The 25,937-nt window shown below is 45.9% G+C and overlaps 2 protein-coding genes across 2 annotated transcripts; one reads left to right on the top strand and one right to left on the bottom strand.

Moving 5' to 3' along the window:
* Positions 1-7,918: 7,918 nt before the first annotated feature.
* On the top strand, positions 7,919-16,145 carry LOC135826539 (tropomyosin alpha-3 chain-like). Its single transcript, XM_065339149.1, has 9 exons — positions 7,919-8,196; positions 8,325-8,458; positions 8,613-8,658; positions 10,395-10,466; positions 11,040-11,110; positions 11,545-11,614; positions 12,324-12,386; positions 13,904-13,973; positions 15,863-16,145. Exons 1-9 carry the CDS (start codon positions 8,083-8,085, stop codon positions 15,943-15,945), a joined length of 723 nt encoding a protein of 240 aa, XP_065195221.1. The 5' UTR covers positions 7,919-8,082; the 3' UTR covers positions 15,946-16,145.
* Positions 16,146-18,241: 2,096 nt separating this feature from the next.
* Positions 18,242-19,953, bottom strand: LOC135826538 (cyclin-D-binding Myb-like transcription factor 1). The gene has a single exon (XM_065339148.1). The coding sequence runs from the start codon at positions 19,823-19,825 to the stop codon at positions 18,878-18,880; it is 948 nt and encodes a 315-aa protein (XP_065195220.1). The 5' UTR covers positions 19,826-19,953; the 3' UTR covers positions 18,242-18,877.
* Between the last annotated feature and the right edge of the window lie 5,984 nt (positions 19,954-25,937).

Genomic DNA, 25,937 nt, shown 5'->3' with positions numbered 1-25,937 from the left:
TCCGTGCTTTTATAAGAACGAAATGGCGCTTTTAGTGACATTTTGCATACAAATCCCCATCTAGTAGGGCGCAGTCACCCAGTTTCGGTGGAAGTGCGCGAGTTCGATTGGGATTCAAGTAGGAAGGGAGCGTCTCAGCTTTCTCGGACCAAGACCATTCGACTCAGCACCCCGAAGACTACAACTGGTGAAATTTTAATTTTTGCCTTAACTTCCCCTTTAAAGATGCATCTGGGCCGAAGCACATAGTGGATTAGGTAAAAATGGCTTGTCCGCATTCAAATTAGACATGGTTAGCATTTTGCCGTTTACGCTAAATCCAACAGTACTCGTCCCAGCACCCAAAATACCGTCGGTTTGGTATCGCTTCGACGATAGAAGGCTCTGTTTACCGGGAGAACGAAACGATGGGATTTCAACTAGGGTGACGTCACAAGCCGATTGCTGTGTCAAAAAGTGTCAGAAACCGAAATGCTAATCATATCTTGAAAAGAAAACACAAAAAACGGTACCGGCCGACGGTCGAAGTTAGGGTGAACGGCAAAATGCTAACCATGTCTATTGTAGTAGCTGGCGCTATACATGACCATGCTCTGAAACTGCACTATGTGTAGTCTGTGTCAGGAGTGACACTTGCATTCATAAGTCATGCACAAATAACGTTACAGTCACATATTCTTGTACATTCAGATGGCCAACGTTGAGTTATTTGGGTGGCGACCGTACTTGATAGTATATTCAATACCTGCCTAACACTTGCATGACTGCATAAATATACTTCTGGAAGTAGTCGGATGCCCACCATACATTTGGATGATGACAATATGAATTGAAGATACCCACCGAACATTGGGTGCCCATCATATATTTGGGAATTTTGTATACCCTCCACACATTTTCACACCCATCCTAACCCTCAAACAGAATACAGTCGACTCCGGATATAACGAACACCATTGTGCAGGAGAATTACATGAAATCATCGCACAGTTTCTGTACTAGGGTCGCAAAGATTTGCTCTCACACCTGGATCCGCTGGCTGCGCCTGCTACTCCGCATGGCCCGGCACTGCCCCCAGGAAGGGGAAATTATCCATGTCCGGGCCTTTGGCGTCAATCATCATGAGGCTCGCTTTCATTTTTATATCAGCTCCAACCCTATACTTATTCACTGTCAAAAGCCCCTGCGTACACTCTACCGTGGACGTCAACATACTTTGCAGACAAATTGGAAGTGTGTCCATTTTTGGAAGTACATAATTACAGGGTATGCACTATGCATCAATGCAAACCACATTAGTCCATGGTGGACTGATGGGAAGGGATCGAAAGTGTTCAGTGCAGCAACATTGCTGGTTCTAACAAGACTGGTGTGTATTGGGTTGATGAGTACGCTACTCCCGTAATCAATTTACGGTGAGAATTAGCAAAATAAGTACTATCATGTACATGCTGAAATAAGTTCTCCCTTCGTTATCGACCGTTCTGTTGTACTAGTAGTCAGCTTACAATACAAGCAGGTCCAAAAGTAAGCTCATGCCTGGAAGTTAGCACCGTTATGAAACCACTATTTTCCAAATTAAAGGGTGCTTCGAATTGCATATGGTGCAAAAGCAATGTAGACGTGTGAAGAAATACAGCCATCCAGTTGCCGGTCTGTTGAAAACCATGCTGTGAGTGAACCATCGTCCTCCATAAGTTTGGGATGTTGAAAATGGGAAACTTGCACTTCCTGCGAAACTACTTGTACTGTGCAGGCTGGCTGGTAGGATACAACCCTCCCTGTGCCCACACAAACCAACCTGGCTTTCAAGCCCACATAAAAGTCGCTCTCTCTCTTTCCACTAAACTGTTAAACCGTTTAGTGTGAAGAAAGATCGACCTGTGTAGGACTCGGTGACCAATCAGGGCCCTGTGAACAGTCACAAATATCCAAGACCAGTCACAGCTTCCACCGTGTCCCAAGACCATTCACCAGAAACCTCTCCGCATATAATCCAATATCCTCTTCTCTTCACAAAAGACCAGTACTTCCGCAATCAGTTATCTTCGCACATATACGGGCAGGATTAATACGCTAACGTTAGTTGGATCTCCTTTCATGCAAACGAATCAGACAGAAGAACCATATACATGCCCGTAATACTGATAGCAAAACGGCATAGAAAAGAGAGAAGAGTATACGATTACTGCGAGTAGCGTGAATCGAGACTATAAAGAATGATGTCACATTCAACCCTCTCTTTCTCTTCTATCTGGCATGAGTTTACAGTAGTTACTTGCTGTAACTACTACATGCAACAAAACACACTAGCAGAAAAGAGCACCAGGCTCCAGAGAAAACAGAGAGCCGTGGAGATGGCAGGAGGTGGCATGGGAGACAGCTCGGGGCGCATACCTATGGGGAGTGGTTGGTCTGGCAAGGCCAGGCAGGAGTTAGACCTTTCACACTCACTCCAAACTGTTGCAAAAGAAGGATCCACAGGCAGGATTCAAACCCAGTACCCCTGTCTTACCGGGACAGTGTCCTCAGAGCTAGGCTACTGGGCACACACCCGTGGCCCCTTCTTGCTGCACAATTAATCAGCAAAGGAGGAGCATCGTCGATGCTTCGCACCAACCAATTTACATATAAAGAGCTGGCGGGGAGTGTACACATCAATATTACATATACTGGACAATACACATGACAAGGTGGCACATAGTCAGCATGCTTCTTCTCGGACTTCTCCCATGCTATCCTTGAACACCAGCAGTGGAAATCTCCCATGCTATCCTTGAACACCAGCAGTGGAAATCTCCCATGCTATCCTTGAACACCAGCAGTGGAAATCTCCCATGCTATCCTTGAACACCAGCAGTGGAAATCTCCCATGCTATCCTTGAACACCAGCAGTGGAAATCTCCCATGCTATCCTTGAACACCAGCAGTGGAAATCTCCCATGCTATCCTTGAACACCAGCAGTGGACTTCTCCCATGCTATCCTTGAACACCAGCAGTGGACATCTTCCATGCTATCACTGAATACAGGCAGTGGAAATCGTCCATGCTATCCTTGAACACCAGCAGTGGACATCTTCCACGCCATCCGTGAACAGCGGTAGTGGACATCTTAGAATGCTGCTAGTGTCCTTGGTCATGGATACCGTCAGGGCTGTTTAAGCACTACAAGGCACACACATGGTCAACAGCACAGCCAAAACGAGAAAAAAGTCAGTTTCAAGACTCGTAAAACCTCTCCAATGCCCCCCGCCCCGGCTCCGATCTTCACACATCTCACACCGGCTCTGATCTTCAGTGACAAAGAGATCGACTCGATTTTCAATGTAGGCGACATGTTCAAGCCGGACGAGGTAGACATCGACTCCTTTCTGGAGACTGCATCGGAGCTGGAGCTCACCCAGCTGGAGCAGCCTCCGCCAGCTCAGATTCAACAGCAACATCAGCAGCAGAAGCAACAGTAGCCTATCGATTTTGGAAGTGCAAGGTTCTCCGGTGCTACAGTAACATTCGATTTCAAGTGCTGTACTACTTTATTAGATAACTGTTCAGTTTGATCACCACTACACTCTCGGATTATCTACCTTATTCGCAGCCCCCAGCATGGTATGCAGAAGTCTCAGATGGAATAATTACAGGTTCGGGCGGCCGGTGCGTAAGTTTGTTCTGAAAGAAGCAGCAAAGAACAGCCGGCTAGTATGGGGAATTGAGCATCGCCAGTTTGACTTTGACCGCGTTGTCTTTGCAGACGAGGCATGCTTTGCCTTGGGTCCTGACGGACGTGTTATATCCTGGTACCCGCGGGACGACAAGCCAATAGTCGAGGCGCCACGCTATCCAGCAAAGGGGCACGTTCTCGGGGCCATTTCACTTTTCGGACCCGTTGGGCATGTGTCCTGTGCTCCGACGTGGAATGCAGCAACGTTCGCCCAAGGAATGGCAGCCGACATTGTACCGAGTGGCATCGGATTCTTCGCAAACGACTGGTCCTTGCAGCTCGACAATGCTACCTCCCACACGTCAGCTCAAGCACAGCAGGATCTTCTCGATAGCGGAGTACCCAATATCCTGTTTCAACCTCCCTGCTCGCCGGACATGAATCCAATCGAGAATGTGTGGGCTCTTCTCAAGAAGAAAATAATTCCACATCGCTGCGAGAATGCTGACCAGCTGGTGCAGGCACTGGACCTGGAGCGGGACTCGTTGGCTCCTGACACTGTTTCCCCATACGTGGAGTCAATGCCACGTCGTGTTGAAGCCCTAATCGAAGCAGACGGTGGCCACACAAAATATTGAAGCCCTGCTGCTCTGTGTATGAAATAAACTGCTTCGAAACGATCTCCGTCTTCTTTACTTGTGCTGAGCTGAAATGAATGTTACACTTGTCTTTGTTTGGCACGGTTTTTACACTTTGGTGTGAGCATGCATGCGTATGAGTACAGCACATGCACAGTTCATACAGCACACGTGCACACTAGCACTTATACGACTTTGAGGGCGTCAAGGGCCGCATCAGTACTGGGCGCCAGTTATGCACTTCGGGCCGGATTTCACCGAGCGCAACTGTACTTTGTTGATCTGGCCTCAGAAATAGTTCTGATGTGTAGACAAGGTGAACTGATCCTAACTGACGCTGGAAAACTGTGTGTAATGACTTACTGCATGCGTGCAAACCTGAACCACAATCATGGAGGTGTAGCATGACTTTTATGCCCTCGTACGCAGGGCGTGATTCAGCCATAAAGTCATGCTACACCTCCATGATTGTAAACATACAGACTACAGTCCTTTTATTCAATCCTGATGATGGCCCAGGGCCGAAATATTGATGGAGAATTTATTTTATTTTTTAATTGCAGTTCAGACACCGTATATGTCACGTCATTGTGTGTGTTATGAGTGATCTTTAAAAAAGTCCTTCTATTAGTCCTTTATTCATCAGTCGAGGGAGTTGAAAAGGGAAACTAGCAAACTACGGTCATTAGCAATACTTGCTGTGTTTTTGCTGATGCATACCTCGATCAGCATAGGTATGTTATAAGCACATGCCCTCGTATACGTCCATCCAACAGCTTGTGACTTTACTTAGTAAGATCAGAAGAATATCTGCGAAATTCTACAGTATGCACCCGAGAACATAGCATTCACTGTTTCAGCCAGAAAGGCTTTGTGCTCAAAACTGTTCTGAAGCAGAGCCGTTTATCAGAAGCACCAAGAGTCCATAAACAAGAGTATGAAACTGTCGTTATGGGTCCGCGCGTGGCGCACTGCCTTCATTACAAAACTTGCCTTGCGCTCATGCACTCAAACCCAGAATCTCTCGTACCAGCACATATGTTTTTGCTTGATTCGTTCGAGTACCCGCGCGATCTCTAACGTTTGGGCACGTGAATTGAAAAAATAATTGAGCCCTCTACGGACGGTGGATGAACTTCACATGGTGAACTCCAGTTCAACACAAAAGTTCATTTCAAACTAGAGGGGAAGTGTGGTGTTCGATTTTCCGCAGTGTGCGGACTGCAGCTGAATGATGTAATGAAAGCAGCTACCGCACATCTGGCCAATAGAAAAGAGATCACAGCTGCATACTCTTGTTTATGGACTCTTGATGGCACTACATGACAAGTTGATATTTTTTCTGCTAAAATTGAGGAAATTGGGCTACTTTTTTTTCTGCCCTTCTCACTGGGTCGCCTGCGAGTACTTGCGACCTAACAGGGCCCCACCACGCACATGCACTCAACTCCTGATATAACAAACACCAATTCACCGGATAATTAGTTCTTTAGCAGAAGTTCTAAGGAACATGTATAAAAACATGTAGCAAAAATGCAATTGTATGGTACTGTTCTCCAGAAAAGGCCTGAAAGTTATAAATAATGGCGTGTTTTCGTGCAAACGGTGTACATGTACCGTAATCTCGCGCATTTAAGGACATTTATACAAAAGAGAAAGACCAAGAAACTACAAGTTACGCTATACTGTCCACTAACACCACCAGTTACATGTACTTAACAATCAGCTCATGCGATAACATTGCACGACACTGACCGACGGTATTGACGCTCTACAACTTACTGGCTAGGAGGATGTTATTTCTATAACTTAGGACCTTCCAAGTTGGAAGGCTGTTGGAGTGCGCATCCAAGATGTGCTAGAGCTATTAGCCAGTTAGTTGTAGAACGTCAATACCGGCGGTCAGTGCCGTGCAATGTTATCGCATGAGCTGATTGTTTAGTAACTGGTGGTGTTAGTGGACAGTGTAGCGCAACTTGTAGTTCCTTGGTCTTTGTCTTTTGTATAAATTAAACCTTGGCTCTCCATCTGAGTCCATTTAGGGACATGTTCTTATTTTCGAATATAAGAGCACTCTCGCTTATAAGAACATGCACTTATAAGTGAATGAAATTACAAAACCACACGAGGTTCATCATGGTCACATTGTACTGGCACTAACCAATAATATGCGTACTTGCACATGTACATGTCGATGCGATGTGTGTCTCTCGCATATAAAACCATGGTCTTATAATCGAACGAACATGCACTTGTGAAAGGACCGAAAACAACGACTTTTCGATTATAAGACCATGGCCTTATATGCACAAGATTACGGTACATGCGTACATGCAAGGAAGACAGTAAACACCATGGATTGGTGTGAGAGGTGTCAGAACTACACACCCTCTCGAACAACCTTTGCTGCTTCGGGAATATATTCAAGAGGGGGGTATGTTTCAGGACCACCGGAAGCAGTTCTTGATTGTATCATGGCCGTTCATACTTTGTGTGTGATGTGGCGGGTACACATGCCCTCCACAGTAGGAAACAAGTGTTGGCGGCCGAAAAGTGGGTCCGGTAATAACCTGACCAACCGGACCGGTGGGCCTGTGTTTTACCGGTATGTTTTTAATCGCTGTGCGTAGGATTTACTGGGGAGGGGGGGGGGGGAGGGGGGGGGGTAATCCTGGACAAATTGATATAGTCGATACAAAATTAATCAGAAACACTCATACTCATGCTCACTTCATTTGAAAATACTTATTTGAAGTTATTTCCCGACCCACTTACCCGGATTGGATCTGGCCTGGTAGATGTACTACACGTACAATAGTGTGCAGTGATCATGACGAAATACGTGCATGACGAATGCAGGGCAGTACTCAAGGCACCCATCCTGTTCCATTACAAGTTTATCTGGAGATAGGCGCCGCTGTCAATCGGGCTGAAGACCACACTTGCATCCTTCGTCCAGATGCAGGGCTCAAAATAGGAACTCAGCTCAACTTTTGTAGAGCCCATTGCTACAATAATACCACACACTGTGACAGTACAGTCATGTAACAAAGGTAGTCCCGACTCCGGCGAATAGAAGCAAACAAGTAATAACAAGAGTCCATAAACAGTTTGTGCACTCTTGGAATAATTATAAGGTTTGTTTCATTGATTCGTCCTTGACTTGAGTTTTTCATCACTGACTGGTATGCCGTCTGCCATCGATCAAGCCTTCAACTACTTCAAGGACGTGTCAAGTACGGGTATGCAGGGCAGGCTGGCGAAACGTAAACCCTGATCGTCAGTGATCGATCAGGGCGATGCATGTGCACACGCGCATCCGCGATCCCGGGAATGTGTAAGTCGTAAAAATACGATTTTCCCACGTGAGTAACGTGACCAAAATGCACTTGACCAGACCTAGTACCTGAAGCAGGGATAATCCCGGGATTTCCCTGCCCTGAACCAGTGAACCAACCACGACCGGCTTGCTATCTGAGCACATCGATCCGCGATCCGATCCGAGAGCTCGTACTGTCGTAGCTGGCATGCGAGGTCCGTAGATTCCTTGCCAGCACCGGTCGGTGGCTGCTCGATGCTCGTACACGTACACCCGCGGTGCACAAACGGGGCATGTCACATTGTCAGTGCGCCGTTGTGGAATTTTTTTCACGACACCCTCTACCTCATAGCGCGATAGATTGCTTGCGTGCATTTGTTGTTGACAAGAAGTCTCAAGATAGAGAAAGAGAGAGAAAGAGCTGTGCTCTCTGCTGTATCTAAACTTGCTGAAACGGCCAGCAACCATGGAGTCAATCAAGGCAAAAATGATGTCTCTCAAGAATGAGAGAGACGACGCAGTGGAGAGAGCCGAATCACTCGAGAACCAGCTGAAGTCGGTTGGAAGTCGTGTGGATGAGGTGAGTTTGCTTCTCACCCCTGCCCGCCATTCATACAGCACTGCTTCTTTATGTTTGATACTAGTACCTTGCAAACCGTTTAGTGGCTTAGTGCTAACATGGAAAGTATTTTACATGCCTTGCTGTAGGCTGACACAGAAATTGCCTCTGCCAAGCGAAAGCTACAGATGCTTGAACAGGAATGTCAGCGAACAGAGGCTCGGGAAGCCAAGCTTGCTGGCGATTTGAAGGCCGCAGAAGGTAGACTCGACGAGTTCGAGAAGTAAGTTCTGTTGGTAATTTATGCTTCCTGCAGTTTGTGTTTGTATCGATCCTGAGTAATAACCACGCCGGTGAAGGTAAAAACCTGACTCATTCGCCGAAAACCTGATGATTCCTCGCATTTTTGTGTGCTTTTTTGTTTGTTTTATTTTCAGGAGAGTGAAGGAATCGGAAGCCATGGCGGATGATGATAGTGGAAAGGTGAGTGTAGTACTAGTATGTCGTGGATCATCTTTGATGAAGTCATGTACTAGCAAACCAGGCTTCTGAAGTGGGCCAACAATAAAGGAAAGAGTGTAGTGCGGGACGGCCCGGTCTTATATAACGTCCCCGCTGCAGGAACGTTGGAAGGAATTTAAGGTGCTGCAGTTAACCAAGGGAGGTAAAGATAGGCAGGGGAGGGTTTCTGGGTCTCTCGGAAAAGGTTTTGATGTCCGCAGCCAAACCATTATCGCATTTCATTTATTCATCTGGCATCTGGTTCAAAAATTGGTTCAATGAAATCGTTTAGTCTTGCATCGGACTTGCGCCTGGTTGTTACGTGCGTACATATGTTATGGCACCGATATCCTGCATAAGGGCGCATATATACAATGTAACTGTATTGCGGTAGTGGAGTCTGGTAGCACGTACTTTGTGCATTGGACACACTGTTTTGGTGGTCCCAAAGGCTCAGTCTCTGGTAGCACATACTTTTCATTATTTCTGGACAAAATAATGCCTGTGAAGAGGCTGTGACCGACTCCTCTACTATCCTGCGGGCGTGTGCTGTGAACCATGTCACCTAAGCATTACAGTTGATTAAATGGCTGTATTGAAGTGCACGGATTTATCTCAGATGAAAAAAATTACGAGTCATTGGGCATGTCGGATATGTCTATCAGCTGGGCATGAGTTGAATCTCATGAGGGCAGGGCTGCTCAAAGTATCCTGGAAGTACGTACTATTCCCAGTTCCCCGACTACATTATAGGTAAGGTACTTCAGGGTCTCGTTGTACGTGTACGCGTTCATCCTTCAGTAGCCACCCCAAGCTTGATTGCGTCGAATTCGACGCATTCAAATGGGAGACTTCAACAGATCATAACTCCGTATCTAAATATCCTGGTCGAAGAGAAAGCTCTCACCTGTTGGTGGAAACAATCTATGAAATAGTGCGATCAATCGTTTGGATGTTGGGCCGCGATCTGCCAGCATCACAAGTGCACAGCGCAACTCGAGTGATTAGACTTTTCGTTGCGCTGAGTTACTCAGAGTGTACAGTGGAAATATCAGAAATCAGCGATCGAGAAAAATGAAATGGCTGGAGCACTGCGCGATTGCATACATTTGGATTTTTTCGTGCATTCGCTGCAAATACAGTGTCCTGGCCATCATATGAAGTTTGAGTGAGTGGCATGCCCAAGGGTGCCATTGTTCTTTTGAATACTACAGTTGCGCTCGCTAAAATCCGACCCGTAGTGCAAAGCTGGTGCCCTGGACACGTCCCGATTACATCATTGTATTTGTACATGTGTACGTCCAGCCGCATTCTTGCCACGTCCAGGGCGTCAAGGACCATGCAAATCGAGGGCACCAAAATGTGCACTCTGGGTCGGATTTTACCGAGCGCAACTGTAGTAGATATAGTTTTTTACCAGCATGATTCCATCACTGGCACCATGTAAATATTGTGGGCTCTGCATGGTTGCGGGAAACTTCTTCTACGGCCGTTTGATCATGCTTACCCGTCTAGTCCTGTCGTACAGTTAACGATAGTTCCTTCGCTCTATCATAATTATATGTGTTGGTGCGTTGTATTAATTTTAATTCTTTGGCAAAATGTACTAGATTTGGCATTTCTAGGCCATTGGGTGTGAGTTCTATGTTTTATTGTTGGCTTGTGCTTCCTTGAATGTTTTCAATTTAACGATCTCGATGTGCTGTTCTTCTTGTTAGGTTGAAGAGATGGAAAGAAGGTGGCGTGAAGCTCAGCAGAAGGCCGATGAAAATACTCGTCAGGCCGAGGAGGTAGGTGACAATTTAACAGTAGCAGGAGCTCAGCGTAGCTAGAGTGTTATCTGGACCAGAAAGATTACTGGATTTTGCAATTATTTCCACATTTCAGTATGAATTCGGATGTTGAGCCAAAGTAATCATGGATAAAATATAGGAAGGACAAAACGTTACGAGTTATGACCAACTGTCCACCAATGTAACCAGATAGTACGCAGTCAAGTGCTACAACAAGGCACAAAACTGGCAGGGAGTACTGAGGACTTTTGTGCCCTGTTGTCGCACTTGCTGACTGTATTATCTGGTGGACAGTTGGTCATAACTCGTAACATTTTTGTCCTTCCTATCTTTTATACATTTTTGTATGTTGTGCATTGCAAGATGCATTCTCCTGGCCTGCTAAAGTAATGTATGTACATTTTAATACTGGTGTACGCTAGTCTAGATGATCATTTACTTTCCATCTGACCCGTGAGGAGAATTTCTGTTCATTCTCCTGTACAAAGACTTGATCTCTGTTGTTGCTGAAAGTGGCCTGGTGATTGCTTTTTAATGTTGGCTTTGTGTTCTCTGTCCTTTCACTTTTAGCTAAGACGGAGAATTGTCATTCTTGAGCGTGATGTCGAGAGAGGAGAGGAGCGCGCAGCGAAAGCAGAGGGGTAAGTCTGAAATCAACTGTCGTCGCCAAGTCTTTGGTTTGGGTCAGCTATGCTTCAACCGCAGGCTAGCGCTCTATACGCACATGAGTACAAGCCCCCGCCGTACAGCGCGTCTGTCAGAGGAAATCGAAATGATAGAGTCCAGGGCTACAAAGTCCATACAGTGCGGTTTATGAACTGTGTATGGTATGCACATGAATTATGGTGCACTTAGCACACAAGCCTGTGGGTCTAATATCTACCTGTACGTGCTGTGTGACGAGCGCAGTCACAGTGCATGCAGCCCGTTTAGCAATAGGTGTACCGTAGTTTACTGGTACATGATGCAGTGCTAGTTACTGCAGAAGAAGAAAATTAACCCCCTCCCTTCTCACATTCTAGAAGCGTTAACACGAGAGTTTGTTTTTGGATATCCCGTATTCTCTTCTTTGCAGCAAGATGAAGTCTCAGGAAACAGAGATGCAGCGCATGTCTGATCAGCTTAAATCTCTGGAGGAGAATGATGTAAGTGTTCTTGTGTTATCTTCTAGGGCCAGAATGGTTCACCTGAAGTGCCATGTAGTGCATGTATATGTTTTGCGGCGTTCTCGTATCGCTTCTTGATCATCTTCAAGAATGCATACCACTTTCCGTTTTTTACGGTGTATAAGGCGCACTTTAAACACTCGAAATTCACCCAAAAAAGGGGCATGCGGCTTTATTCCGATGATCAAAATTACCGGTGATAAATAGGGTACATGTCTGTATTTCGTGGCAAGAAAATGGGGGTGCGGCTTATACTGTAAGACATGTTATTATAACGAGTCGCAAATTTAACGATTGTCCAAAATTCATAGGTTAACGAGAAGATATGTTAACGATCTTGCAGTATTCTGCCATATCCACACACAGCATATATGAAGCAGTACGGCCTCAACGGATCTTATTATAACGAAGAAATGTCATCCGTTAAAACGTTAGATTTGCTTCCTCGTTATATATATATGTCTTACAGTACTCCGGAAAATTGGTATGAGTGCGTTCTACCCAACCCTCCACATTTGAGAGCATGCTTGCTCCGAATGGTAGGGTTCCGGTAGGTCTTTGCAGATCCCGTGCCAGGTGTACAATAACATGACTACACACAATGCACAACTCGATTATCCGGTTGGGCTCCTTTGTTATCGCGTGATGTCAATCTTTTTTTCGTGGCAATTTTTGGCTCTTGTTCCAGGGTGCTGACAAAGAAGAAATGCTCGAAGAACGCCTCCGCGAACTTGAGGAGGAATACCGTACCGTAAGTTTGGTTTGATGGTGTATTCATGTATCTGCAGCACGTGTCACTCGTGTGAGTGTCGCAATGGTATTTACGTTCAGTGATTGAGTTGATCTCAGAAATCCTTACTAAAGACACCTAATGGACACCTCTGTATAGGTGGCCCCAAACATATTCGTTTTGAAGTTGGCAGATGTGTTGTCTCCATTTCTTGTGTTGCATCTCAGTATTCTGGTAAACATTGCTTGTGAGCAACACTGGATACTGTCTAAGAAGTAGTGTTTAAGCCGAACACGAAATCTTCGAACGAATAATCTATCGAATAATTCGTCCTTCATCGAACGAATAATCTATATTCTATCATGTGCATGCTGGAATTTTCAACACTTTTTCAGCACATGGAGAGTCCACATACAAAGTCATACATACATGTACACAGCTAGCTAGAACCGCGCAGTAGATCGATGCATGGCGCATTCACGTTGAACCAAGAGTACATAACCCCCCCCCCCCCCCCCCCCCCCCCCAGAGTGTGCAACGCCGATCCAGCTCTGCATAGGGTTTGGTCGAGCGGAATCGGATCTTCTGATGTCATGCGTACACTCCACACCACCGCAAGCCCGGTCTCGAGGCAGGGCACCGTTGTTTTTGATCCGAGTGTACCCGCGACTTCCCGGGTCCCCCTCAGATGTGTACGGTATTATGGCGCAAAGATCCGATTACGCTCGACCAAGACCCTATGCAGAGCTGGATCACGCGTTCACACTCTGGGGGGTTATGTACTCTTGGTTGAACTCGACTGATCGAGGCTGAAAAAGTGAAAATGTACACCCTACGATTTTTTTCCCCGATTTCTGCCAATTCCTACGATTATTCGTTCAGCCCACGAATATTCTAAATTATTCGATTATTCGTTTCAACACTACTAAGAAGTATCCATGTCCATGAGATTGGCAGACATGCCTGCGTTTATTCTCTGCATCTCTCAGTGTTCTTTAATTAAAACGTATATCACCCTTGTGCAGAATGTGCTTCGGGGGGGGGGGGGGAGCAGAGCTAAAATGCAATGCAGGACATAGGCAGTGCATCTTTTGTTATTGCGCTTGGAGAAAACTTCTTTGGTAACCTATGTACGCGTATAGTTGAGGCAAGCGAAATTATATCTGCCTGCTGGAAATTTTGGGATTGCATTGTCAATATGCTTATCTCACTGCCATCAAAAACATTGTGTTGAAACAAGAAGGGACAAGCCATTCAATGGTGATGCTGGTCCCCGTTTCTCAGTTTGCTGTGGTGAATTGGCCCCAGAGAAGGCTTCTGACTCTGGCGACAACCCTACCATATTGCTCCTTGAAAATGTATGCAGTTAGGTCCACACCAGAAGCAATAGGAGCAAGGGCGAAATGTTGACTGCCATTAAAAACTCCTCTGGTTCATGCTAACATTACTTTTGTGGCTAGTCCTAACACCTATGTTCGCGTTTGTGTGTGTGTGTTCCATTGCATGCCTCAAAACATGTCGTTCTCTGTGTTGCTTAGGTTGACAAAGAGGCCGATGAAGCCGAGCGTCGTGTGGCAAACCTGAATTCGCAAGTCGACGCAATTAACAGTACGTATTTGACATGTTGTATTTGAGTGGGTACTCTATGACGAGAATATAACTGAACAAAATGCCCGCGCCATTGATATCATTCGGTGACACGAGTTGCCTGCAGGCGCAGTCCATCTGTGCTTGCTCAGACAACAGTTGGGCTGTGTGTACAATGGTCACCGTTGGCATGCTTCTATAACAATTTTAGTATGGTTCCCGTACATTCCCATGGGTGTGCCGTAAGCCAAGTGTGGGGTTTAACTTTTCACCCGTGTTCACACGGATCAGATAAACTCCATCTGGTATTCATGACGTTAATTCCATGTAGCGTAATGTCGCGTATAAAAGCAGGTGCTTGCGGCCGTATAAGCCGGGGTTCAAACCATGCTTCTATTCAAAACATGCTTCAACGTCAACATCATCAGTCTACACTGTGCAGTGCATACTGCCACGCATGTACTTGCACGTGTACTTTACCGAGAGCGGCTTCTATTCAAATCATGCTTCTGTGTCACGGCACGCTTCGAAAAATCGGCTTCTATACAGGTCATGCTTTTATACGCGACACTGCAGTATCTCCAATGGACTGCTATCCAATCCTCTTGTTGTCAAAAGTGAGCAACTGAGCTTGGTTTGGCCCACGTCGGAATTTGTTTACGTCAACCTTTCTGGAGATCATCAGTCATAGTGTACACGGCGTGTACTACCAGGAGTACATACCCCCCCCCCCCCCAGAGTGTGCAACGCTTGATTCAGCTCTGCATAGGGTCTTGGTCAAGCGTAATCGCATCTTTGCATCATACTACCGTACCAATCTGATTCCGGGCACGTCCTGGTCGCAAGCAGGACTTGTCTGGGGTCCTGGCATTGGCACACATAATATCACAACCCTGTAGCACCCGTACAGTTTGTGCATTCCAGCGCGACTTTCCTTCACCGAAAAACCCCAGATTCTCGACTCAAAAACAAAAGTGCCCTGCCTTGCGCTGGTGTGGAGCATACATACTTATGACATCAGAATATCCGACTGTGCCCAACCAAGACCCTATGCAGAGCTGGATCAGGCGTAGCACACTCTGGGAGGTTATGTACTCTTGGTACTACGGGTCTGAGGCGCTGTGAACTTGGCCAGGCTTCACTAAACTAGAACTAGACGTACTGCTGTGGGCATTGAAATCCGGTGGAATAACCAGGGCCAGTGCCCCTAGTGCGTAGTAGTTCACGTACACACTGCAAACATGGACCAGCAGTGCCCAGCACGCAATAGACGATGGAGTCGCACCGTGTGCATACTCACGCCTGCAAGGCATGCACCCTGTGGCTGCTTGCTTGACTTCTCACCGGATTTCAATGTCCACAGCAGCGGGAGAAAAGTTTCGGCAAAAACACCAACTCGCGATTAAACATGAAAAAATCCGCCTGGTTTTATGGAAGGCATGCCTTTTTACAAAACTCTTTGCTATTTGTCCCTTTGAATCCGCTCCCTGTAAACCCCTTCAACATCTTCCTTCATGCCGAGGTGTGGTATTCTGCAGTAAATGCCCAAGCCTTTAGCTTTTAGTGTCATGTTTGCTCTGTTACATAGGAATACCAAACATCGAGTTCAAGCTATGCATTCTCTCCCCCCTCCCGGGGCCCAGTCCAGCCACCGCTGGCAAATGTGTTGCCCTAGTACATCGAAACGTTCTCTTTCTCATGGCTCCACCCTCAGTGTGAAGTATTGCTTTCAAGCACTGTTCCTGTTCTTTTCCAACCAGCTGTCTTGTATAGAGGTGGCTTTTGTTGTACACAGCTGTGCCTGTGCAGTGTTCCTTTGAGCACTGCCGTTCCTATCCTGCTAGGGAATGTCACTTGGTTTTGCGTTACTATTCCCTTTGTCTGTGTATGTTGTATTGTGCTTGCTGCAGATGAAGTCAACACGTGGAAGGAAAAACACCGAGCCACAAAGTCTGAACTTGATGCTATGTTGAAGGAGTTTGGTGACATGTAGATTAGCTTAGATATATAATAATTACTAGTATTTCACTGATTTACTCTTACTGCTTACCGCTGGTCATTCTGTTCAATAGTTCGGCGGGCGGGGTATGCGCTGCGTGCTGCTCGCTTTCTCTTATGGGTTTTTGTTATTGCTAACTGTTACTTGTCGTCACTCCCGATCATCACTCTCGATCATTGAACTTCACTACCCAATGCGGTTGTCGTGCTGTGGTCTGTCAGTGTATGCAGTAGTGTGCGTGTCGCTGCCAGCGGCTGGTGTGTGATGTGCTATGTTTATGTCTGACTAGTTCTCTTCGTTGTAGGCACCTGGCGTTAGTCCGGTGAGTGCCATTGCTGGGTTGTTTCAACCTTGTTCCATCTCATACTGACAATGTTACATCGCACATCCTGTTACAATAATGTAACACAGGGGTACAACTTAACTAAGATGTGTCACACTGTATTAGCTTCCTTGGAGTACAATGCCGCAACGTGCTGCTGGCGCATGATGTGCGGCAGCATCACCCATCATGTTATCTGTACGCTTTTTTGGATTGTTTCACTCACTTTGGTCGTGTTTGAGCCGCGGTTTAGGGCAATCGGTAATGCCATAAACGCAACTTTGTTGTAACCAGCTCTTGTAAACCCCTTCCAGTGCCTGGCTTAGTTACAAGTTACGCATAATGAAATCCGGTCATATGAGTCAAGCTTGCGCCCTCCACCACCAGTTCACATACCGGTGTTGGCAGTCTAAGGTTGCACAGTGCCTGGCGTATATGGTACTTGACTCCAGCAATCGGATTTCATGTTTGCATTTTTCAGCATAAGTCTGCAACAGGGAGTTTATAGCTCCCTACAAGTTGCACTGTTCAATGAATTACATTTTGTCAAGAGTTTCCTTGTGTTCTTCTGGCCCCAATATTGCTGGGCAGCGCTCACCCTGGTATGAACTAAGGAAGAGATGCTTTGCTATCTGTTTGCACTTATCATACCAGTTGAGCAAGAACCAGTGGAGGCTATGTTCGATTATACCCTGTTGGACTCCCTGGTGTTCACGACACCTGTTATGAGCATGTGACAGATTCAGTTGTTGTGTGCCGCTGTTACTAAGAGTACATCATGGTACACAACCGGTTTATGTACTCCTGCTGTTACACATGCAATTAATTAAGAGCACATAACCCCACGGCTTATGTACTCTTGATGCAATGAAATCTGGTCATCATTAGTATGGCTGTAAGCCTAGTGTAAGGGCGTTCTGCAGCCTCTTACAGTAGAGCCACGCGCCCAAGAACGTTGTTTCCAAGGGGTTAGCCTGGAACGTTCTTATTTTTCAGCAATCTGGCTGCGTTCTTATAGCACGTTCTTACTGGATCATACCGGTATGTATCCCACAAGCTGCCAGAAAACCAACACCGCTGTTCTTAGCTTTTGAGGCTTTGGCGTTCTTAGAATTTCAGGCTGGACGTTTTTGGGCTACACGTTCTTTAGCACGCGACTCTACTGTACAGTAGAGTCGCGCGCCCAAGAACGTTGTTTCTAAAGGGTTAGCCTGGGACGTTCTTATTTTTCAGCAATTTGGCTGCGTTCTTATAGCACGTTCTTAGAAATAGTCCGTACTGGATCATCTGTATCCCACAAGATGCAAGAAAAAAACACCGACGTTCTTAGCTTTAGGCTGTGGCGTTCTTAGTATTTCAGGCTAGACGTTCTTGGGCTCCACGTTCTTCAGCGCGCGACTCTACTGTACCTGTGAAGGCGGATGAGCCATGCAGCCCGGGGGGGGGGTCAAATTGTTTGTCTTATAACAAGTACTTTCTACTATCCGGATGTGAATGTATGCGGTTTCAGGCGTCCGGGATTTTGGATGGTTGTCTACTACATGTAATGAGGTTTGTCTGGTAACCGATGTCGTACTAACGAGGGTACAGCTGTACATGTACTGTACACACAGAAGGCAAAAAGGAGGTTTACAGAGTTCGTTGCAACTTAGATTTTCTTGCACAACGCAATCATCTGGCGACTTCTCCATGAACTGTATATGTATGTCCCAGCTAGAGATGCCAAATGTTGCCATGGCTACAGGCACTAGCCAGTCCCACGGGCACGTGCAAGTCTGTAATGCTGGAGAGTAAGATAAGATAGAGAACATAATAATAATTATTATGATGTGGGTCCAGGACATACTACTGCCACAGTACTGCTGTGCCATGGACTGGGTAATCGCACATGTGACACATGCACCAGTACAGGGCAACTCTCCCAAGAGCACATCCAAAAGTACACATGTACACAACACATACTCTTGATCCAAAGTTGAACTACAAATGCTGTAGTATTCAAGTTCCTGCCTGTGTTTCAAGCATACTTGAGACCGTCAAGTCCCAGTTTCCCATAATGGGAGAAGCCGAGAACAGTACTGATACCTGCGACTGTCAGCACAGCATCACCGACTGTAGTCTGTACAATCGTAGCGCCGTCGCAGACAAACTCATCAGACCTGCAGCAAAAAGTAACGTTACATGTTGTTACTGCTTGAAAAGCATCGGCATGAACACAAAAACAGCACAGTCAGTGATATGATGAAAAGAGGGTAACAGCTACAGCAGGACTAGAGAAATCAAGCTCACAGAGTGAGCAAGCTGCTGTTCTAAGAGTGGGCGGCGTCAAGCGTTCAGTTCAAGAGGGGAAAGGAAGCAGTCGCACCAGCTGCTGGAAGAACTAAATTATGGCGCATCGGCCAAGAACAGCCAGTGGCACCATGACTCATCAATACGCTATATACAGTAGCATCCTCTGTTCCCTAACCTAGATCTAAAAACTATAATAAAAAAGCACACAGCAACACACTGCACAGAGAATAAATAGTAAATACAACTGTAAACTAACTCATACCTCAACACGGATCAACAGAACACGGTCATAATTCACACAGATGCTGCCCGTCATGCCTGGTCAGCAGGCGAGGTGATAGATGCCTGCAACTTGGGTAAATGATGATCATAGAGCCATAGTAATAACTCATCCAGCACCAATGCAGTATAGCCAGGGACAACAGCTCTCAGACGCTGCCAAAACACTTTCAAAGCAGCAACAGTCCAATCTGTCCAATGTTCTTGCTGTAGGGCAGCCCAGGGGATTTCCCCATCTCCCATATCCTCCGTTGAAAAGAGAACAGTAATCATCTTGATGTCATCAGCAGCAGTCCACTCCTGTGCAAAGGCCTTAATGGATCCTGTTTGTGTCCAAAATGACCGGCACTGTTTTGCTGTTTTTCCTGGGATGCGCCTAGCAACAGAATCCCACACAACTGGGGTGTCCATGGAGAACTTGTCGTGGAACTCAGCCATTGCAGCTTTCAACATATGGCTTTCTTCCTCGGACCAATGACCACACTTGATATGGCCGTCCTTCTCCACAACTTTGCGTTTATCTTCCATGTAGCGGTACTTCATTGCGACAGTCTCTGGACTCCTTTTCAGCTTTCGGCCGATTTTCGTCCACTTTGGGCCATATTTGGCATAGAGTTTGGAGAGTCGTGCTTCTTCTTCTTCAGTGTAGCTTCCCAAGTAATTGTGCGGATGATAGCGCCGTTTCATGTACGTATAGATACTATTTAGTGGCCTCCTGATGCCCTTGCCTGCTTTCTTGTAGAATCCTCTTCTTTGGTCCTTCGTCCATGAGAATACCACATCTTCAACCGTTAGACCAGGATGCTTCACGAGATAACGATCCACATTTTTCTGGACCCGGGTCTTTTCTTCCAAGGTCCAGCCACCTGTTCTCATACGAACGCCAGCTTCAAGGAAGCTGCTTTTGGCATTCTCAGTATTCGTGGACCATTGTCCATTATGATTCATCTTCACGGACGCATCACCGTCATCACTATCCATTGTGATTTCTGCTCCAGCAAAGTCGAGAGTAACACCACTTACGAGGACAAGGGAGAATTGAGCATCATACGAAGCATCGCCTTCAAAAGCAAACAACAGTGCACCAATGTGCAATATCAAGAGTAAAAATAAACTTCTTGCATGCAATGATTATTCAGTCCATGCGCCAAGACCGAAAAAGTCGTCTAAAAGTTGTACTTTTTTATGCAGATTAGCCACTTTTCGGAGCTGAATATATTCAAATCTTCGTTGAAAAATTGTCAAGAAAATGTTAGATGTCTCGAGTCGTTTGCAGTTTTCTTTCCATTAGTGCCTGCTTGCGGAAGTTTTGCTTTCCGGACACCTTGATTGGGTCTTTGACCTTATGTAAGTCAGTTTTAGTGGTCGTTACTCATTGTCTCGACGTCGCTGGGAGTGTTCTTGTGGGAGCTGTCAAATATTCGTAAAAATCAGGCAAGTGGCAAAGAAAAATTCGCCAAATTTTTGGGCAAGGTAGTATGTAGACATCGATGCTTTCCTTTGACTCTTCACCGATGTGGAAACACTTCCAGAAGCGTTCATCGGTGTCCGGTTCTTGATGGGGTCGTGGTGGCCTCCACGGTTTGGAACAAAACAAAATCAATGCATTGTCTGTCGTCACCAGTGGGAGGCGTATTACATGGCAAAGAAACGCACCAGCACCCATATTCACTCTTGAGGGGCCTGAGATAGAAGCCCACATCATCTTCGTTCAAATGGCGAAGTTCTAACCAGAGTCTGCAGACCGCAATTTCAATGTCATTTTTTGGTCCCTTAAAAAATGGCCTAGCCAATAGCCTGTATGTAGTTTATGAAGCATTGGCGTGTTCTTCGGGCTTGCAATCATGTTATTATTACTCATGAACTTCTCTTGTAAGATTCGTGCGAAACTGAAAGTTGTAATGTACTCTCAGGACAGCTTGAAGTAGGTTTCAATTCTCAATGAAGCGCAAAGGTCTTAAGCCGTCATTGTGAATGTCAATGGGAATATGATCCAAGAGTCCACAACCCCAAGGGAAATGTGTGATGGACTCTTAGTATGATATGTGCGCAAAGAACCGCAGTTGAGTCAATGTTTTAGCAATATTGCTGCGTTCTGAGTTATAGCACATTCTTAGACTCTTATTAATATTGTACTGGAGTGTGCACTTTATAACATGTGTACATGTATAACAAAAGCTGAATTATAGAACGGTAGAAAATGATATGCCCCATTCTCAGCTTTGGTTTCTGGCGTTCTTTTAATTATTAGTATTTCAGGCTGCGTGTTCTTGGGCTCCGTGTTCTTCAAAGGGGAAGTATACCCTAAAATCAAATTTTCACCAGTTGTAGTCTTTGGGGTGCTGATTCGAATGGTCTTGGTCCAAGGAAGCTGAGACGCTCCCTTCCTCCTTTATTCCCAATCGAACTCGCGCACTTCCACCGAAACTGGGTGACTGCGCCCTACTAGATAGGGATTTGTATGGAAAAAATCACTAAAAACGCTGTTTCGTTCTTATAAAAGCGCGGATGACCGCGATTGGTCCATAATTATGTTGTAGTCTTTTGGCCGCTGAGTCGACTGGTTTTGGTCCTAAAAGGCTGCGATGCAGCGTTCGGCCCTTATTCCCAATGAAACACGGTTGAGTAAGCGATCACGTGCTCACTTACAGCCTGTTTGGGCCCGTTTATGTCACTCGAGTTGAACCTTTGAACCAGGGAGTCGCAAAAGCCTCTTACGACTCCCTGCTTTGAACCTTTGAGTTGAACCTTGATCTGAAAATTGTAGCCTGCAGGCACGGTGACCGGGCGGCTGGTATACGCATGAGCACGTGACCGCTTACTCAACCGTGTTCGATTGGGAATAAGGGCCGAACGCTGCATCGCGGCCTTTCTGGACCAAAACCAGTCGACTCAGCGTCCAAAAGACTACAACATAATTATGGACCAATCGCGGTCATCCGCGCTTTTATAAGAACGAAACGGCGTTTTTAGTGACTTTTCCATACAAATCCCTATCTAGTAGTGCGCAGGCACACAGTTTCGGTGGAAGTGCTCAAGTTCGATTGGGAATAAAGAAGGAAGGGAGCGTCTCAGCTTCCTCGGACCAAGACCATTCGACTCAGCACCCCGAAGACTACAACTGGTGAAATTTTGATTTTAGGCTTAACTTCCCCTTTAACGAGGCTCTACTGTACATGTACATGTGATGTAAAGAACTTGGTGTGCCCCCGTCAATTTCTACCTGTAAACAACTTCAGCACATACACCGGAATACAGCGCTGAACCAATACAATAATGGACCACATGATAGTACATTCGAGCGCAGGTATTCCGGGGGGGGGGGGGGGGGGGGGGGGCGATTTCGATTCCTTCACTGTAGATCTACATAAGAAAAGGAACAAAACAGCCGAGCTGCAGCATGCATTCTTGGTCAATAATCTTTCACACCCTGGTTTCAGTCAACCACATGGTAGCAGCTAAAAGTGCTTATAGCCGAGACACAGGCAGGAAGTGCTATATGTGTGCTTTCTTTTCCATCTCCATCACAATGAGGAAACTCAATACAAGTGCAGACTGCCTCTTTTACGGCCAAAGAAACACAGTGTATGGTGAAGAAAGTGTCCTAAGGGCGAGAAAAGGAAATAGCTAAGTAATAGGAATATGGTAAAGCTACTACCGGTATAATTATAAAAAGACTGAAACCGAACCCTTTAAACAACTTCCAGCTAGTATGTGACATACAAGTCAGTTAGGTTCAACACTATGCCAGTGGATGACAGGGCAGTGCCCAACTCCGATGCCAGCCAGCCACGTCATGGACAGACACCCCAATGAGATGATGGTTAGGGATAGTCGGAGGCGAAAGTTAACCACAAGGAAGAACGGAGAAATTGTGTACAGCTACAAACAGGATCCGGGAACACAAGCTTTCGGTCAAAGGGAATGAATTCTACACGAGCATCTTGAGAAAAGCACATGTGTCATTCCCCATACTTCACAGTCTAGCCAGCACCAGCATTTACACACTGAATGTCGGCATAAGATAGAGTGACCAAATCAGGACAACATCACCAGGCCTGGCCATCAAACAGAAGACTGTTGTCCATATTCGAGAGCCACATGGATCTGTATGCAGTGACCATGACCATGATACTCGATAGGCACTTGGATACCCATATGTGCACAGAATATGATTGGAAAAACCTCAACCAAGACAGAGGCACTGAAAATCTGTCTCCAGTGGCTTGTTTAAACACGGCTACGAATCCCACCAGACCAAACTCACACAATCCACTACAAACGAGCTGTAAATGGTCAGCGTTCTGTGTTCGAAACGCTGGACCACATTCCTCGGCAAAGGACATCACGGGTGTGCAAGGCATATCCTTGGCCTGAGAGTACACCATGACGATTGTTCCTTCATTTCTCTAACCAGTTGGGTCCACACTTGAGGTCCATAATCAAGATGGAGAGCAGCCAGCTTGCTCTATAGGAACGCATGCGACAATGTTCAGTAGACGGCATAATCCTGACTCCTGCATGGACAAAAACAAAATGAAAAGCCACACCTAGTCATAAGCATCGTGACTAGTATACATGTAAACTACTACAAGTACAATGTATTCTGAATGCAATTGAACCTCAGAACATAAGCCATACCCCTGGCAACTGCATACCGTAGTTCCGCGCATATAAGCCCATGGGCTAATATACGAAATAATGCATTTTCCCGGAAAAAAATCAGTAATAATGGTTCGTTTTTTAGCCCTGGGCCTATATTCGAATTTTGAAGGCAGCTGGCACGCGAAAAAGTACAAGTCTGTGCGCGGTTGTCCGCCTACCGTAGGTACCGGTACTGGTAATGTAGTCTGCACTGACATGCTGTACTATCGGTTCCGTATTAAACGGTGTTTGGGTCTGTTCATTAGCCCATGGGCCTATAAATGGAGGTGGGCTTATATCCGGATATAGGCCCATGGGCTTATATGCGCGGAACTACGGTACTCACGGTGGAAACTAATTCAAACTTCACAAAATGGGGTTTCCAGTACGTTTTGAACTCAACATCGATAACGAGTAATCTATAACGTAACGATTATGAGGAATTATTGATCAATGACCGAGTAATCGGTATAATCGTTTCAGCCCTACTTGTACTTCATAGGTGAACCCAATCCCACGAGCCACGACACGCTGATACCACCATATGCCATTTTTACAGGGTTTAATGCACAGCTTCCATATTCCATACTGGTAACACAACTACAAGCACATGTGCGTGCCTCTATGTGAGACCAATCGACCTGCAAAAGTTACAAATACGGCAAAAGCGTGTGTATAAGCGCATGGGCCATTACGATATGGTCCTCTTGTCAGGGTCTGTTCACTGTAATGCTGTCCTTTTTTTCTTGGCTTACGGGGCAGGAATATCTCAACAGGAATGTCCCCGTTGTGTTGGTGATGTGCAAGCGGCGTGGGTCGGATAAGAGTGCAGTGTGGAATGGTGGAGTGAGTTAATTCACCGAGAAACGATGAAAGTAATAATTGCGCCTGTCAAACACCATGAGACTCCAGAACATGTCTTTGTCTATGGAGTAAATAAGAGTGCATACATACATATTTAATTCTACCCAAATTCCCATGACTACCATGTATGAACTGCAAAATCGGGTGAAGTGCCTCAATGGACATCGCTCTGAACTACAATTTTGACCCTCGTTTGCAGCTGATCTGAGAACGTGATCAGCCTTTTGAAGTGTATTTGTTCACATTCAAAACACCTATTAATATTTGTAACATCGTAGATAATTGTTCTCAAGTTTACGAGAAGAAAATCAGAAATCCATCAGCCATACCAGTTTTCGTGATTCTCGTGCATTGGCAACTAGGGTATTAGGAAAAATTCGCCAAATTTTTGGGCAAGTTACTATCAAGACAATTTTTGCTTTATGAGCCGCCTAGGACAATGGACTATACATACCTGAGGTCTGGACGGTGTCCGGTAGTTCACTTTTGGTTCTCACGCCATCAAGTATTTTGGCATCCAAAAATCATAAATTCTGGACGACGCAAAATTGAGAAAAGTGGCTCTGCTGCAACATGACGGAAAAATCTCTGGCGGAACGGCTTCCAGATTTTGTTTAGGGACTATCCTAGCCCTCAGCAGGCCAAGTTACAATAGCATTCATGAAAGTCTTCCATGCCAAATCGAAGACGATCAAAATGATGATTCCGCTCAAAATTGGTCACAGAAAAAGTCGAAAAAAGCGGCGTCGTCATCTTCATTTTGCATAAAGATTCGGGTCATTTTTGGCCCTTGGCGCATGGACTGTATTGTATGATTTTTTGCATGTTTCCAATCAGCTGGGTACTGATGTCATTATGATGTCATATTCAGCAGATACCAGATCACTGTGTATTCACTGATCACTGATCAGATCCTGGCGCAAGCTGCTTTGTTGACAAAATTTAAAGGGGAAGTATACCCTAAAATCAAATTTTCACCAGTTGTAGTCTTCGGGGTGCTGAGTCGAATGGTCTTGGTCCGAGGAAGCTGAGACGCTCCCTTCCTACTTGAATCCCAATCGAACTCGCGCACTTCCACCGAAACTGGGTGACTGCGCCCTACTAGATGGGGATTTGTATGCAAAATGTCACTAAAAGCGCCATTTCGTTCTTATAAAAGCACGGATGACCGCGATTGGCCCATATATGTTGTAGTCTTTTGGACGCTGAGTCGACTGGTTTTGGTCCGAAAAGGCTGCGATGCAGCGTTCCTCCTTTATTCCCAATCGAACATGGTTGAAGAAGCGGTCACGTGGTCCTGGTTGCCCAAATCACCTGGTCACCGCGCCAGCATGCAGCAGGCGACAATTTTCACACCAAGGTTCAACTCGAGTGACAGGACTGCACCCAAAAAAGGTCAAACAGGCTAGTAAGTTGTACCCTGCAGGCACGGTGACCAGGTGACTGGTGTACGCAGGAGCACGTGACCGCTTGTTCAACCATGTTCGATTGGGAATAAAGGAGGAACGCTGCATCGCAGCCTTTTCGGACCAAAACCAGTCGACTCAGCGTCCAAAAGACTACAACATATGGGCCAATGACGGTC

Source organism: Sycon ciliatum, chromosome 10 (assembly GCF_964019385.1).
Source record: "Sycon ciliatum chromosome 10, ocSycCili1.1, whole genome shotgun sequence".
Lineage (NCBI taxonomy): Eukaryota > Metazoa > Porifera > Calcarea > Leucosolenida > Sycettidae > Sycon > Sycon ciliatum.
Note: the sequence above shows the minus strand (reverse complement) of the source record. Positions and strands in the feature narration are given on the sequence as shown.